Genomic DNA, 15,000 nt, shown 5'->3' on the forward strand with positions numbered 1-15,000 from the left:
TGTACGGTGCAGCCGCTCGGTTGGCACGTTTCTCGTGGATTAACGAACGCGTTGCATCTAGAGTTTGGAACGGTCCAGACTCTCTCTCTCTCCCTCTCTCCCTCTCCATTGCATAAAAAAAAACATCATTCATTGGACTGGATTGCGCCGCAGCGCTTGATCATTGTCTTTTGGCAGTTACTAGTGCATGGTTAACGACAGTAAGATCATTGCATGATTACCCTGATCGAAGCAATTCAGGAAGTGAACCGATAGGTAACCTCAACGCGCCTCCCAATTACCGTCCCAGCGTTGCGATCGCACCTTACCTTGGCTTCGTTTTCGGCTAGACCCGGCTGAACCACATTCCAAGTCTGCTCACCTTCGAAAACATCCCGGGCGCGCGCGCGAGCGCTACCGTTTCAACGCGGCGCAGAAGAAGCTGCAGCAGCAGAAGGTGAAGACGAGAGCCCAAGACAATAATTATCCCCCGACAGCGCTTTCGAGCATTCGACTCGATCTTGCTCACTCGCGCAGCAAGTCTCTTAAAAGGTTAATGAGTATTTTGTTAACGGTGTGCGCCCGGTGGTTCGCACCGTTGTTGTGATCTCTATTAGCTCATCATCGTTGCCCTCCCTGGCCACCGATCACGGTGCCACGCCAGACTGCGATTGCCAACCGAGATTGCCGGTGCCTTGCGCATGTTGCTGCTGCATTGCAATTCATGCTTGCGGAAAACGGCGTTATGCACGGTAGGAACATATTTCAACGAGATCAATAACGACATGAATGTCACAATGCGGCAGAAACCCCCACGGATCGAAGGACGAGTTGCGCTAAGGAGGCGTTCCCGAGGTCCGGGCGATTATCGACGGGCTCATAAAGTAAGGCAAAGGTCATCCGGACGATGCCGTTTGCTTTCTTCGCCTGGCACTCGAGATAGCGCATTATGCAAAGGGAAACACCAAACTCATGTATCACATGGCGAACGGTACAGGGAAAAGTACTGGTCTGCTTCCAGCCCCCCGGGGCTCTCGATGGCTCGATAGCTTCACCGAGACAAGAGCTGGCCATCTCTTGAACTTTTGCGAACCACCGTTGAGCATCGAGTATGGTCCGGCGATGACAGGCCTCTCTTACTCTGCCTTTACGAGCGAGCTATAGTGCTCTAGCAGCAAAAACAAATCTGAAACTCCGGGAGCATTGACGACGCACTCGACCTGAGGACCCCATTACCTGAGGACGTACTTTATGCGTGGCAGAAGCGTGACGAAGCAACTGTGTTATCTAATGGAGTTGTTTCGGTGTTTTTAGCGGAACAAAATCTCCTCTTCCCCCTCCCTCTAAAACACTTAAAAGAGTGTCAACTAGCTGACGCATTGAGGGCTCGAAAAGAGACGAAAGATGTAGCTCTACTGATTCGACGAATTGGAGTGCCTGTGAAAAACAGAATTGCATCATAAGATCGCTTATCATGTAAATTACGATCTCTCCGTACCGCTTACGATTGGCATTTTCTGAACCATTAAGGAGGCAACACAATCTGGTGCAATATGCAATATGTTAGTTCTGTACGTACCCGAGAGCTGAGATGCTGCTGAAGAAAAGAGAAAACAGAGAAAAGAGAGAGAGAGAGAGAGAGAAAGAGAGAAAGAGGAGGAGAGAGAAAACACACTATTTAGTATTGCATTATGGAAGGGAGTTAAATGTTAGCAGGGACGGTGGTGGTTTGTCGACAGTCCATAATTATCGATCGATCGATCGACCGTCTGGCGTGTGTCGTCTGGTCCCATATTTAGGTGCAAGTGTAACCCATTAGCTCCAGAATGTGTGTCTTGTGTCCGTTGCGTCGTCAACTGTTTAAACACGGCGATGTCTGCGGCACACAAAGTATGGACTCCCAGAGCAGTTGCGTTGCGTAACACACACACACACATACCTAACGCTCGGATTGGTCATTAGTGCATTATCAAACTGCGAATGACTATATCACCTGCATACCAGTATTAATGGCTACTCTGTCTCTCTGTCTCTCTGGCCGTTACACACTCGCGCCCGCCACCGCGTATACAGATTTGATTAGTTGTGTGTCAAACTTTACATCGATCAGTCTGCGACTGCGACTGCGATTGATCGATTGCAACCACTAATGGTACACTCTGCTGCCTGCCTGCCTGTCTGCTCAAGAGAAAGAGCCATGACCAACCATGCACCGATGGCTTCTGCTCCTGTAATTATCGGAACAATCGATCGGCGAACCAACCTGCTGGTGGTGGTGCTTGTAAATTGGCAAAGTCAAGCGATCCTAGCCTTTGCCACCGTAGGCGCTGTTTGATAAATTGCGTCCAATCGAACTGCTTAACGAACGAACGAACGAACGAACGAAGAAACGGCCAGTGCCGTCAAGACCTTTCGGCAGGGACGCCAACAACTCATCCAGTAACGAGACGCGAGGTTCCAAACATAATCGATTCGGTTTGTTGCCTATTCAACCGACGGAAGTGCAGCACGCTTCCTGGTCCGCATGTTTATGACGATTTATCTTATCTCTCTCCCTCTCTCTACCATAATTCCATTACCTGGCGGTTGTTTTGACTTATTGGATGACCCTCGCGGGGGAGAGGGATTGGATACGAATCGTGGGAGAAAGTACCCAAAGCATGCCCTTTTATGGTCAAGACAAATTATTCAGTTTTGTGATAAGAATATCGATCGTCTGGTTCGTCCGGCGTGTCCATTTGTATTCGTCCAGTCCAGTCCGTGGTGTGTTGAGACTAAACATACTGAACTCTCCAATCCACCTGTGTGTATGTGTTATCTAAGACGGCGGTTGTGCCCGAGGTTCGCACTACAGATGCTAATGACACGCTTCTTCTTCTTCTTCGGCTTCTTCCGGTGGCTGCTGGTTGGGTTTTGTTAGTTTGAGGAGAGGAACGTGTGGAGCGCGAGGCTCGGGATCGTAGACGTAACGCCTGCCAATCGTTAAAACTCCAACCCCGTAACTGTCTTGATTTCCTGTTGTGGATGAATACATTTGTCCCGTGGGGACCCTGTTTAGCATGCCCAGCGAGCAGTCAAGCTGGTAGTTGAGCAGTGAATAGACACCTCCTCGGTCTATTATATGCTCCCTCTGCTAGTCTTCTACGGCGAATGGAGCCGTGTGGCAATGGCCACTACGCCTTTGATGACATGGGGAGATACAAACTTTCACATGCTAGAGATGCCAGCAACGGCAGTAGCTATGCCAGGGTCTCTTATTAATGAAGAGACTAGTCCATTTGACAGCTACCGGTATTCAAGATGTGGTAGGAGTGGAAGACTGGTTGAGACCTCCGAAGGTAAAGCTCTCTTGAAGGTGTCGATACACAGCTCACCGGAGGTCTGGAGGCAACCAGACATTACTAGCATCACAATAAAAGCAGCCGTAATCAGCTCGAGACCACGATCTGGCGTCCTCGACCTTGCTTGTCCATTCTTCGGAACAACCTCAGACCATTCTATTCTACATCGGATCTGTTAACCCTCTTTCTCGCTCTCTTTCTCTCTCTGTCTTTCGCAGAAGGAGGGTCTCTTTGTATTCCGCATACTAATAGAAGGTGTTAAGTCATGCAGCTATAGTCACCTAGCAGTAGTACGACGCCCTTGGAAAGGAATGCTCTAGTGGCCCAGCGCACCCAGTCACCACCGACCATCGATCGATATCACGATCGAGCACTCAATCGTCACTCGTCGAACACAATCGCGCGCACACACACACACACAGGGTTCCTGTGCGATACATGCACCACGACCCTTGGGCAAATTATGGGTCAAGATCAACAAACACCCTCGGAAACCACCAACCACCAACCGGACACCCTATTGCACTCGTTTACTGCCGCTTGTTTACCGACAACCACACATACACACACACACCGGCAGGATGGGAAAAAGGAGGGTTAGAGGGAGCTGGGGGAGAGGCCTTGCTATGGCCGAAAGGGACGCACACCAATAATTACCTCTCTGGCGCTGATGGTTGTAGTACTTGTCGCGGTAGAACGAATCCACATGCTCCGATTCGCCCGATTGCAGCGATTCGATGTCGTAGCGATCGTTGTCGTTGAGCCCATCGCCTAGATCATCGTACTGGTCCAGATCCCGCGGTGACTCATCCCGGTAGTCACCGCCGTCCTCGTCACCGTACTGATCCTCGCCATCGCCATCGTTCTCGTACTGGCGACCGTTCTGACCATCGAACAGATCGTACCGTGCACCGGTGGAGTTACTGCTGCTGCCGCTGCTGCTGCTGCTGCTACTAGTGCCATCACTGTTGCTTTGGTTCTGTTGCCGGACATTCCGTTCGGCCGCCAGCGAAGTGAACGGTTTCGGAAGGATCTCCTCCACCGACGGTACCCGGATTTGGGGTTTGCGGTGCGGATGCAACCGCCGCTCCAGATAGCGCTGCAGGATCTTCTGCGTGATCAGGTTCTGACGCTGTATCTCCAACACCTGCGGATCAATGTCTGTTTGTTGCGTGGCGTGTGTTCATTCGTGTTTGTGGGTGGGTGTGTCGAACAGGCGATCAGGGTCCCAGGGTTGTTGTGTGTGTGGATGGGGTGTCCGGGTTGGGTGTTTTCATTTTTATTTTTTGGTTGGCGGCAATAGCGGCGAAGGCGAAGTGAGTGACAAAACATATCAGACGCACAATGGGTATTTTTTTTTTTTTTATAGGAATACCAAGTCCGATCAAGCGATCATCATCAATAGCAGACAGATCGAAATAGAGAGAAAATGAAAGAAAGAGAAAGAGAAAGAGAAAGAGAGAAAAAACGATCATGTAGAGAGACAGAGAGCCGGGTGGTAAGTTGCGTAATGCTATCGAATAGGAGGTCCCATTGTGTCCCCTCGTCAATGCTCTGTTGTGGGATGTGAATTTCCGCCCAGCTGTTCCCCAGTGAGAGAGAAAGAGTGCATCTTCCGCAGGCTGCAGATCGATCGATAGCGTAACCTGGCTGATAATCAAACATACCAATGCACACCAGAGCTAGGCACACAGCTGGTTAGATCCAGACTCCACTGGATCTCGCTGCACCGTGGGCGCGAGGATCGGATTCATAAATAAGCTATGAATATGTTGAATATTTGATTTGCCCTGCCCACCGTTCCAATAATTTGTCTTGACATCGTCGTTGTTATGACAACGTTGTAGTTTGCAGTGGAAACGCAATGGATGATGGCCGTCGTAATGAGGTTAATCATGAGCATTTGTGAGATAATTGGTAAGATAATAGACCGATGGAGAAGATCATTGTCAATATAGATGCATACTTCTGTTTAACCTGACTAAATGAGCGACGTAATCCCATCATGTAATAAATGAGCCTAAAGATAAGGAGAAGGATAAATGAATGCCTTTATCAATGTCTTGAACTCGCAATAAAAAATCGTCATTAGCATAAACATTCAAATGGTTCGTTTTGAGACTGGTGAAAAAGAAACGTTTAAGTGCATTATTCCATTTAGCAACACGTTTCGCGACACCATTTCAAGCTAATAAAATCCATTATTCCCAGAAGCAGATAGCAAAACCTTACCTCGGAAGCGATAAAATTGTTCAAAATGTTTTTAAAAACACGATAGTAAGGTTCTTTTCGGTGCAGCTATTGTTCAACAAACGAAATTTATGTTGACGTTTTGAGAAAAACGAACAGTAATTGCTAATGCAGCTGTTGAAACTGCCAAAATTGCTGTCCTTGACCCCCTTTTTGTAAAAGGTCCTGCGATTGGTGCTGGAGCCTTGAAATATCAGTGTTTGTTTTTGGCGCACGCCTCCATCCATGATATGGCGCAATATCGAACGCCCCTAGCAGCTTCCTTTGAACGCGGGTCCTTATGAACGGTACATAATGGTCATCCACGTACGATCAGAACCAGCAGATGACACAACGGCGACCACAAAACACACATACATACATACACACAGATGTTGCACTCACCGTAATTTGGTCTGCTTTTGAAACCTGCAAAAAGAGACGCGTGTAACGAAACAGAACAGAGAAGAAGAAGAAGAAGAAGAAGAAGAACAGAGGGAATTTTTCATTACCAACGGTTGTCGGCACACGTACACGTGGGATATGGCATCGTTAAAAGCGTCCACAGAGGGGAAGAGAAGCAAAGCATATTTGGATGGAAAGCAGCAGCGTGATGTAACCGACGTGCGCGTGCGTGCGCATTCTTTCACCAGAAAGCATTAGAGCAGTGGAATCGGTGGGCGGGAGGCGAACCAAGTGATCGAGATGGTGAGTTGCAGGTCAAGTTGCCAATAATTTCTCCCCCACCTGGGGCCACCAGACCCCCCCCCCCCTCTTCTCAACCGGACCGACGTCGAGTCAAGTGTTGTTTCGGCGGTTTGTAGGACATGGTCAGTGAGTTCGCTGTGAGTTGTTTGCGGTTGTTGCCGATAATGACATCGAAATTGTTTGCGGCTCGGGCAGAGTTGAACCACTCCAACCACAACCACGCATACGCAAGCGACCACGCTGGAGCTATTACGATCCGCGCCCGATGATGACGATGATGATGTTACTCGGTAATGACCTTGAGTGTAATGTAATTTTATATGCGCTGGCCACCGGCACACCGTCCACGGGGCAGTTGACGTTGGTGAATTACGAACCACGGGTTTTAGTCGCTAGGTGATGTCGCAAGACATCACTAGAGCCGAGACTTCCGCCTTGCAAAAGCCCCCGGCGCAGCCAATGCTTTCATCGAAACGTCATCATTCTCTAGACCCTACCATTCGACCGATTGTAGCGCGCCATTCAATTGGCAAGATTTCACTTTCCACCAACGCCAACGAGCGCTGACGTTTCCGGACTTTCTTAACCGGACTGGGCACCCTGGGCCTGGGTTTGGCGAGCGAGTGTCCTGCAGCCAGATTGCACAGATCGCCACGAATCCTCATGCACATGCGCAGCAGCAGCCCTCCTACTTGACCATTGTTTGCCGCCGCTGTGCCTACTGGCGTGACTGGCTTTCTCCGAACAACATACCGTTGTGCCTAGCCGGTGGCCCAAGTATCGTAGCGTGTAAATCCTTCCGTGTGCATGTCCGAGCTTAAATGAAACTCACATTTCAACACATTTGCGAATCCGGCTCGCTGAAGCAATCGCGATCGTGTTGCGAGAGCCAGCACCACCAGCAGCAGCAGCAGCAGCAGCAACAGGCGTTAGGCATCCTAACGTTGATCCAAATCAACAGCAGCCGCCGCCGGGAGGCCCGATATGGAGGAACTGGTTTCCAGCTATTGAGTTCGCGGTAGAGAGGAGCGCCACGGGTTCACGGTGCTCCTAGCTGGGAGCCTAGTGGGGCTTGCAAAATGAAAAACAACTACACAAAAACCGATCAAACCGATCGTCGTGCGCATTGCTCTTTTTATGTTGTGTCGATGACGATGTCGACGTTGACTTCGACTTCAACTTCGGTGGACAGCAGGTTGTTGCGGTGTAGGATCCTCGAGAGACAGAGAGAGACGCAGAGAAACGGGTTCACCGCAAAAGCCTGCTTCGCGTTGGTCTTGCGCCTTGTTGGAGTGACCTTGCAATCGAACAGTCCTCTATCGCGAGGTATCGATCGAGGTGCTGAGCCGAACATGCCGAACACCGGACCAGTTTGTCAAGTGAGACTCCCCCCGCGAGTGTGTATTGCGGTCCTCGAGACGGTTCTGCCATCACGGTGTATCCGAAAAGGGGGCCGGGGGTTCGGTTTCTATATCATCTTTTTTATGATTCGCTCAATGATACTGCTGGATCGCAACGCGAAGGTCGTTCAGTTTTCCGCCGATACCGGGATATTCAACATTCTTCAACCACCAGAGAGGGTCATTCACTGCCACTGCCCGCCTCCCGGGGCCTAAATCGATCGATGATGATGGTCCTTTGGCAAGGCGATCGATGATGGGAGGAGACCGCGGCGCGCAACACTAATGATGCTGTAAAACCGGAAAACAATATCAAATGGCTGCCCAAAGCTGGCGGCGGTTCATTCTTTGACGCCGTGTTATAACACGCGGAGCGTCACGTAGTGAAATCCACTTGTTAACCTACGAGACCAAAAGCCGCCTTCTTTCGGAACCGGAGTTCCGGATCGATGACGACGGCCATCGCCATATTTCGTTCACTTTCACTTGTGCACCGTGGTGTTCCTACAGGAGAACCCCAACCGTTCGGACCCGATGCAGCGCAATTGCAACGCACTGGAGGAGCAACTAGAGGCGATCCACCTTCTCTTTCTGGCGCTGGCTGCTGCGGACAACGAACTGTGCGAATGTTCGCTTCACATTCCTCTGCTTACTGCGATCCCCTCGGCATATTCTCCGGGGCCGCGATACCGACATCCTTTGGGAGCGTAGCAGGCGTGTTGGTTGGTTGGTTGGTTGGTTGGTTTGGTTGCTTTCTTTGCTTCTGCACTCATGTACCGCCAAGCCGGGGGGGGCTAAGAGCTATGATCTAGCATATGAAACCTGGCACCTGGACCCGATACGTCCAGCGGCGGTTAGCGTTACCGACCGAGGCGTGCAGATCCGTTTGACGGACCGCCGCCACCACCACCACCACCACGACGCAAACTTTTCACGGAATTAAACGATCGGTTACTTAACGGATCCTCGATCCGACCACTCCAATTCCACGGCCTGTGTGTGTGTGTGTGTGTGCCTGTGTATGGTGCTGCTGTTGCTGCATATTTTTGCTGCATCCCTTTCACTATTGTGTCTCGCCATAATAGGGAATCATTTTTCTTTTCGTTTTTTTTTCCTGTTGCTTTTTCGTTTAATGCTTTATTTTCACGACAGCACGGAGGCGATTGTGGTGCTGTCCGTGTACGTGCAGTACCACGCTCCTTAGGGTCGTTGGGAGCCGATCTTGGCGATTCTTGGAGGCTAGCACTTTGGACTTTGTAGGTGCGAAGCTTGGTAAGTGGCAGCTACACGCGTAACTAGCCATTTCCAGCGGAGATTGCCGGAGTCGTTGCGATCGCGCACAAAGTGTTCCGTAATTCGCCTGGGGCGCTCCTAATGCATTAATTAGTGGCGCTTGTGGTTGTCCAGTGCAGCCAAAGGTCGGTAATTGGGTTTGGAACTAAACGGAACTCGGCTCCAAGTAACTTTCACGATGCACTTGAGGCTTATTTAATCGTTTTAGGATTTATGAGAGAGATGCGAAGCCATAAACCGATGTTCTTTCTCCGCCATGAAGAAAACGAATCAAATTAAGATAAAATAATCGTACGAACCCAGTCGACCGTGGCCACGCGACACGGTTGCAGCACGCTCAGATCGCAGATTAAAGGCTAACGACTGCAGAAGATCCGTCGCGATGGTTTTCCCATGTCAAATTCAACGCCGACCATCTTTAACCCCGCGATGCACGGCCGCACAATCTTCGTTATTTCCATCGACAGTATCTAAATTACACGTTTCACACCTGCGTCCATTCACACACACACACACGCGCTGGTCTTTACTGGTGCCATTTGCCATATGCTCATTACCGTGTGCTAAGCGTGTTTACGGATCCAACGGCCAGCATCTCACGTGCACCATACGTGTGTGTGTGTGTGCGCAATCAATTTGTCCAAAACCAGCCGCGCACACACCGATCTCGAGCTCTCGTTACATCCTTCGGTCTCGCAAATTAGTTGCCAATCCAAAGTTGGCTGGCGTGCCCGGCCACTTGATGGCTTTGAGCAACCGTTTGTGCCCCCCAAACATTGCCTGCCGGTCGTGGCTGCGCAACACATAAATCATGACCGGAATGGGAAGGGGAGGGGGGGGTGCCCCCGTCGGCCCGGCCCGGTCGACGATATGGAAATGGAAGCTGTGCGCGCTCGGCACCGGCGGTAGCATAAACGCTTTACCGCCTCTCATCGTGTTCTTCTTCTCATTCTCAGTACCGCGAAGGCCGGAGCTGTAATTGTGTAAGGGAGTAATTGTCAGAGAAGCTTGTCTAGCGGCGGTGCCACTGACGTACGAGCGTTGGCGCATTGAACTACTTCGCTTCTTCCGTGCAAACCACGGCGCCGACCGACGGCTGGGCAGGCTGGGCTGGTGTGAAGGCGATAATTGGCAATTCGGTTAAAGCCTTGAACTGTTCGGTATTGTTGTGAGCGTTGGTGCTGTTTGTTGTTGTTGTTGCTGCTGCATGCTGCAATGCGATGGCAGCATTTGCTGACGAAAGCAGCATAATTGGATGCGCGAGGGGGTTACGTTGCACCTGCTGCCGGCTGCGGTGAGGCTCGAAGATGTTTAACAGAATGTTCTTGGGCTGAACACGCAGCAAAATGGCTGTTCATTGTTTCTAGTGGTAACTGGAGTACAGTTCACTTCACAGCTTCATTGTTAACCACGCAAACAACGATCCATTTTACCTGCACAGATCGTGCTAGCGCCGTTACCGTTACCTCATTTGTTTCACTTTTACATTCGAAGATCATTGAATTTGGAATTTGGAACGAAAATGCCATGTGGCCAAGAAGCATCCATAAACGTGGTTATAAAGTAATTAACTGTGTGTGTGTGTTTGTGTGGCAACATCAAGCTTCATCAAGCATCGTGCCCTGCGTGCCATCCGATTGACGGACGTCGTCGACGTTCTTGAAATCAATATCCCGAGACCTGACCTTTAGCGCCAATGATTTTCGGATGGCATCCACAGTGCCACCAGTAGCACTGGTGCTACTAGCAAGAAGCCTGGCTAACGGGCTGGCTAGCTAGCTGGCTGGTCTGGTGATGGCCACCACCGGACATCTTCGATTGACGCGGATTTATGTTGCTCAATGCGCGCGCGCTGAACGCGGTGGAACGTGTCGTTCAAGCGGATCGTGTTCCAACGGATAGGGGGGAGAAGAGTATACCTTCACCAAACCGTGACCACCGCCAGCAGCAGCAGCAGCAGAAGTCATCTCTCTGTGATCTCTGTGGAATCTGGTTCTGGCGGTGCCGGCTTGCAGGCAGCGGGCGGGCGCCGATGACCAACGGAATGGAAGACCTCGCGAGAAGCCTATTCGCGTAGATCAATTAATCACCCGGAAGGCCGGGGGGCCACCGGACGGCAGAAGGTAGCGGCGGTTCGAGAGGATCGCAGAAATTTAAATTTAAATCTCTTCCCCCCCGCATCCCTTCACGCGCCGCGGTTCGTGTTCGATCTGTTCGATGTTCGTGAGCGCGCGCAGCATGACGCTTGATTCCGTTGCGGCTACTGGTGCGATCGGTGACGATCAGGTTTCCATCTCGAACGATCGTCTGCACCAAAGGGAGGCGTCAGTGCGGGAGGGGCACGTGCGAGAAATCGTTGCAACCACCTGTGTGGTGGGGAGTTGGCTCGTTTTGCGAAATGGCCAGCAACGCCAAAACGCCCACGGAACGATGAGATGAGCAGCCAGGAACGCCAACAACAATCGAGTAGCAAAAAGAAGGCACCAGAACGGCGCAACAATGGTGGCCCGGTGCCTGGGCCGGTGTATGCTAAGCAGATAGCGGAATGATGAGATATGCTGCTGCGGATCCGCTAATAATAGGCACCATACGATAAGCCGACCACCACCCGACCGACGATCTGAATCTGATCGACGGATTTCGTCATGCAAGGTGGAGTTGGATAGCAAAAGGCAAAAAGAAAAAAAACACTACTGTTAGGTCGAGCAGAACAGCTCGCTCTTCGTGTGTGTCGTGTGCCGTATGCTAATCAAACAGCATGTTGTACTGGCAAAGGTTTTCATGCAGACAGTTTTTTGCGCCGAACGTCGCAACGTCGGAACGTTGGCTGCATCAATCACCTTCAACGAGACGGTTGATTGCTGTGCACTGTGCACTTCCTTATCAGTCCATAATCTCCAGCTTCTCTCGGTCCTTTAGCGTGACTCTTTACGATGCAAATTGCACCTTACATCCGCTACTCTACACTCTACAGACTGCCGTTAACACGCACGCACACCTCCCTTCAAGGTTGTCACATTGCACAGCGCCTGGACCACGACTCCATTCTGCGCTATCATCGTCGTCGCCACCGCCGCCGCCGCCGCAGGAGATTGGTCTAATCAGTCGCCCGGACAAACCGGTCCTGACCAACGTACGATGCGGATGCGACACCCCCGGGGCCCACCCCTCTCGAAGGTTGCGTGCGTTGTGGTGTTGCCAGCTCATCGATGGGACCTGCGTGTACTCCACATTTGTGTTCCCGGTATTTGGGTCACGCAGACGCACGCAGAGAGAGGGTGAGGGTGATCCAACGCGTGCGCGGTTTTATATAAAGAAAAAAAAACGCGTTGTCGTCGTGGATTACGTCACCAAAACAGGAGGTTCGTCGCTTCACGCTCAAGTCCTTTGAATGATCGTCGTTCCAGGTCTCTCCGCAGGGTGTTGCGTAGCCGCGGGCGCACTGTTCTGCGCAGTGTCTTCGTCGAGCCAAGTCAAAGCAGAGCTTGTCTCTTAATCAAACGCTCTTTTTTTCGCTCTTAATTCAATTGATAAATGATACTTCAACCGATAGTCAGCCTTTCCTTCGGTAGTCCGGGGTGGCTACAATGGTGCCTATGGGGCTTTCGCTGAATCGCGCGTGCCACCAACTGGCGGGGGCCCCCCCTCCCGCTGGGCGATCCCGATGAACCGGTTTTTTTTTCTCAGATTGCACCAAGGCACCGCTTTCGATGGCGCATGAAGCGCCATCCCTTGGGACGATGGTGGGGGGGGAAGCACCCCCCGGTCCGCGTTGCAGCAGGAGAAATGTGAGGCAGCCGTTTCGAAAGCGAAAGTCGGAGAGTGAGAGCGCAGAGATTATGCAGAAAAGCACCCTCACCGGCAGTACCCCCCGGTATGCACCCGCTACGCAATCTCTATCTCTCTCTCTGTTTAGATAACGATAGACGATCGACAGTGCCTCTGGAGTGGCCGGTTCTTAGAGTGTCTACTACTAGGGTACGATCGCGATTGCACAAACGCCGCGCAGAACACACGCTGGTTTGTTTGGGGGAAGGACGGTGGAATGTGATTATGCTTATCTAACCGCTTCGCACAGCACGCACATCTCTGGCAGGCAAATTCCATTCCAATATGAAGACCGAAGCGCACACGCACGCAATCGGTCGATCCGCGACACCTGTTGGAGTCATTCAGAGCAATGGTTATACAACCGATCAGGCGCACACAATGATCCATCTTGGAGCAAATGCATCGAGCATTAGCCCGAAGGAACCAAAGGAGATCTCTCGGCCCACATCAAATCATCCTAATGAACGATTTGTCACCATCAACCGTGCATCGCGCATTGGTATGCGAGTTTCTGTGGTCGACGAACTGGGCCATTAAATTTGCATACTCGACCTCGCTTCCCACCTGAACGGCGAGCTCCGTACCCCAAGGAATGGCCCCTCGGGGGAGTGCCATTTCGCACCTCATCGACCAAACATCATCAATCAACTTTCAACTTTGACCGGAACTCTGTGTGGCCTAGGGAGCGGCCTTTGGTCGTATTATGAAATTCGCGCGACGCGAACCCCGGCGTCTCGACGTCTAGGCTTCGTTGCCACAGGATTCTTTTCGCCATGGATTTGTTTTCGCTTTCGACTGTGTTTTTTTTTTTTTTCATTTCTTTTTTCGGTCCCATTATCACGGTTGTCGATGTCATCAGAGCGCTGTGATCATTCAGGGTGCTGATGCGAGAGGAGCGCGACACGGATACGGACGGACGGACGGATGGAGCCCCCCCGGGGGGAGTGCCGCTATTATGTAAACAGGTTTAGTCACAGCAAAGGCCGTGTTCCGTGCCGTGAGGACTAAGGCAGGCAAGGCTGTCGAGCGCCGAGACGCACGTATGCGGCGACGATTGGGGTCAGCGTGCCTGATCTCGTGCTGTGTGCGTGTGTGTGTGTGTCTGTGTGTGCCTTAGGGGTTTGAGGGAGAGTGAAGCGGAATAGTGATGCTTTCACGGTTAGTAGAACGAACCAACTACTTTACTTCAAGCGCTACTAAGACAAACTACTTTGCTAGCGAGGAGTCAGGAGAGGATCACGATCATCTTCATTTTGATCCAATATGTAACCTCAAGCGGGGGTGTCTATACCTAGCATCGCGCTCCCTCTTGGCCATCATCCCACGAAGGACCATTATGCAACCACCGGGCACCAGGTACCAGTGGGAAGGTGAGACTAAAACAGGGGAGACACTACATGGATGTGGAGTGGAAGGAAAGCCAAGGGTTGTCGCGCTACATACGTGTCGCGTACGACGGCATAATATGCTACGAAATCCCCCCCCCCCCCCCCAATTCCACCCATCCGGCCACCAGACCACCCAAAGCCCCTGCTGGGTTCACTCACTCACCTTTCTCTTTGAAGTTGAAATTACTCGGTTTTTGCGTCGTCGCCATCGACACGCACAGCAGCAAAACCACTAGACGCACCATTTTGCTCCTTTCGCAAACGTCCCAAAAGGCCCACAATCACGCACAGCCACACACAAAATCGGGACAAACCGACACCCGAAAACACTCTCACACTGGAACGATGATAGCGTACGATGACGATTGAAGGTAAGTGTCACACGAGAAACACGAGCAGCATCTCACCGGGAGCGGTGCGCACAGGTGCGATGAAGGGTTCAGATTCACAAAATTCACTTCGATCGATCACACCTCCTTGTTCGTGTTCGTCACGTGCTGTAGAAAGGGGAAAAATGGAAGAAAAGGGTGGGTGGTATATGAACACAACGGCCGACGGGATCTCAATGCTACAACCACTGCTCTAGTGTCAGCTGGCCACAAGAATCACTATCACCAGCAACAGAACACCGTATATATCCGGTTCGCAATGGCCTCGATCGTGTCTAGTGTTTTATGTGGTGACGGGTATACGCGTAGCATAAATCGGATTTCTCACACGTGATCGTGATCGTAGTTGAAAGAGAAAGGTCGTAATGCGATCGCAATTATACTGGAAATCAATTGAACAGGATGTAAATTGAATTTGGAAGAAGAAAAAGAAAATACGCGT

At 51.2% G+C, this 15,000-nt stretch overlaps 1 protein-coding gene across 15 annotated transcripts in view; it reads right to left on the reverse strand.

The window, feature by feature from the left end:
* LOC125957954 (uncharacterized) overlaps window positions 1-15,000 on the reverse strand; it is a 29,923-nt gene that overhangs the window by 14,158 nt on the left and 765 nt on the right. For 4 of the 15 annotated variants that reach the window (XR_007469286.1, XR_007469283.1, XM_049691016.1 and 1 more), the window contains exons 2-6: window positions 14,887-14,940; window positions 14,333-14,666; window positions 5,955-5,978; window positions 3,978-4,481; window positions 1,559-1,576 (exon numbers count right to left, since the gene is read on the reverse strand). Coding sequence is in view for 3 of the 15 variants with exons in the window: in XM_049691016.1 (XP_049546973.1) it covers window positions 1,559-1,576; window positions 3,978-4,481; window positions 5,955-5,978; window positions 14,333-14,414 (628 nt within the window). In the remaining 12 variants the exon portion in view is untranslated. The remainder of the gene's footprint in view (window positions 1-1,558; window positions 1,577-3,977; window positions 4,482-5,954; window positions 5,979-14,332; window positions 14,667-14,886; window positions 14,941-15,000) is intronic. The other 11 variants (XR_007469287.1, XM_049691017.1, XR_007469285.1 and 8 more) reach the window with 9 other exon arrangements.

Source organism: Anopheles darlingi, chromosome 3 (assembly GCF_943734745.1).
Source record: "Anopheles darlingi chromosome 3, idAnoDarlMG_H_01, whole genome shotgun sequence".
NCBI lineage: Eukaryota > Metazoa > Arthropoda > Insecta > Diptera > Culicidae > Anopheles > Anopheles darlingi.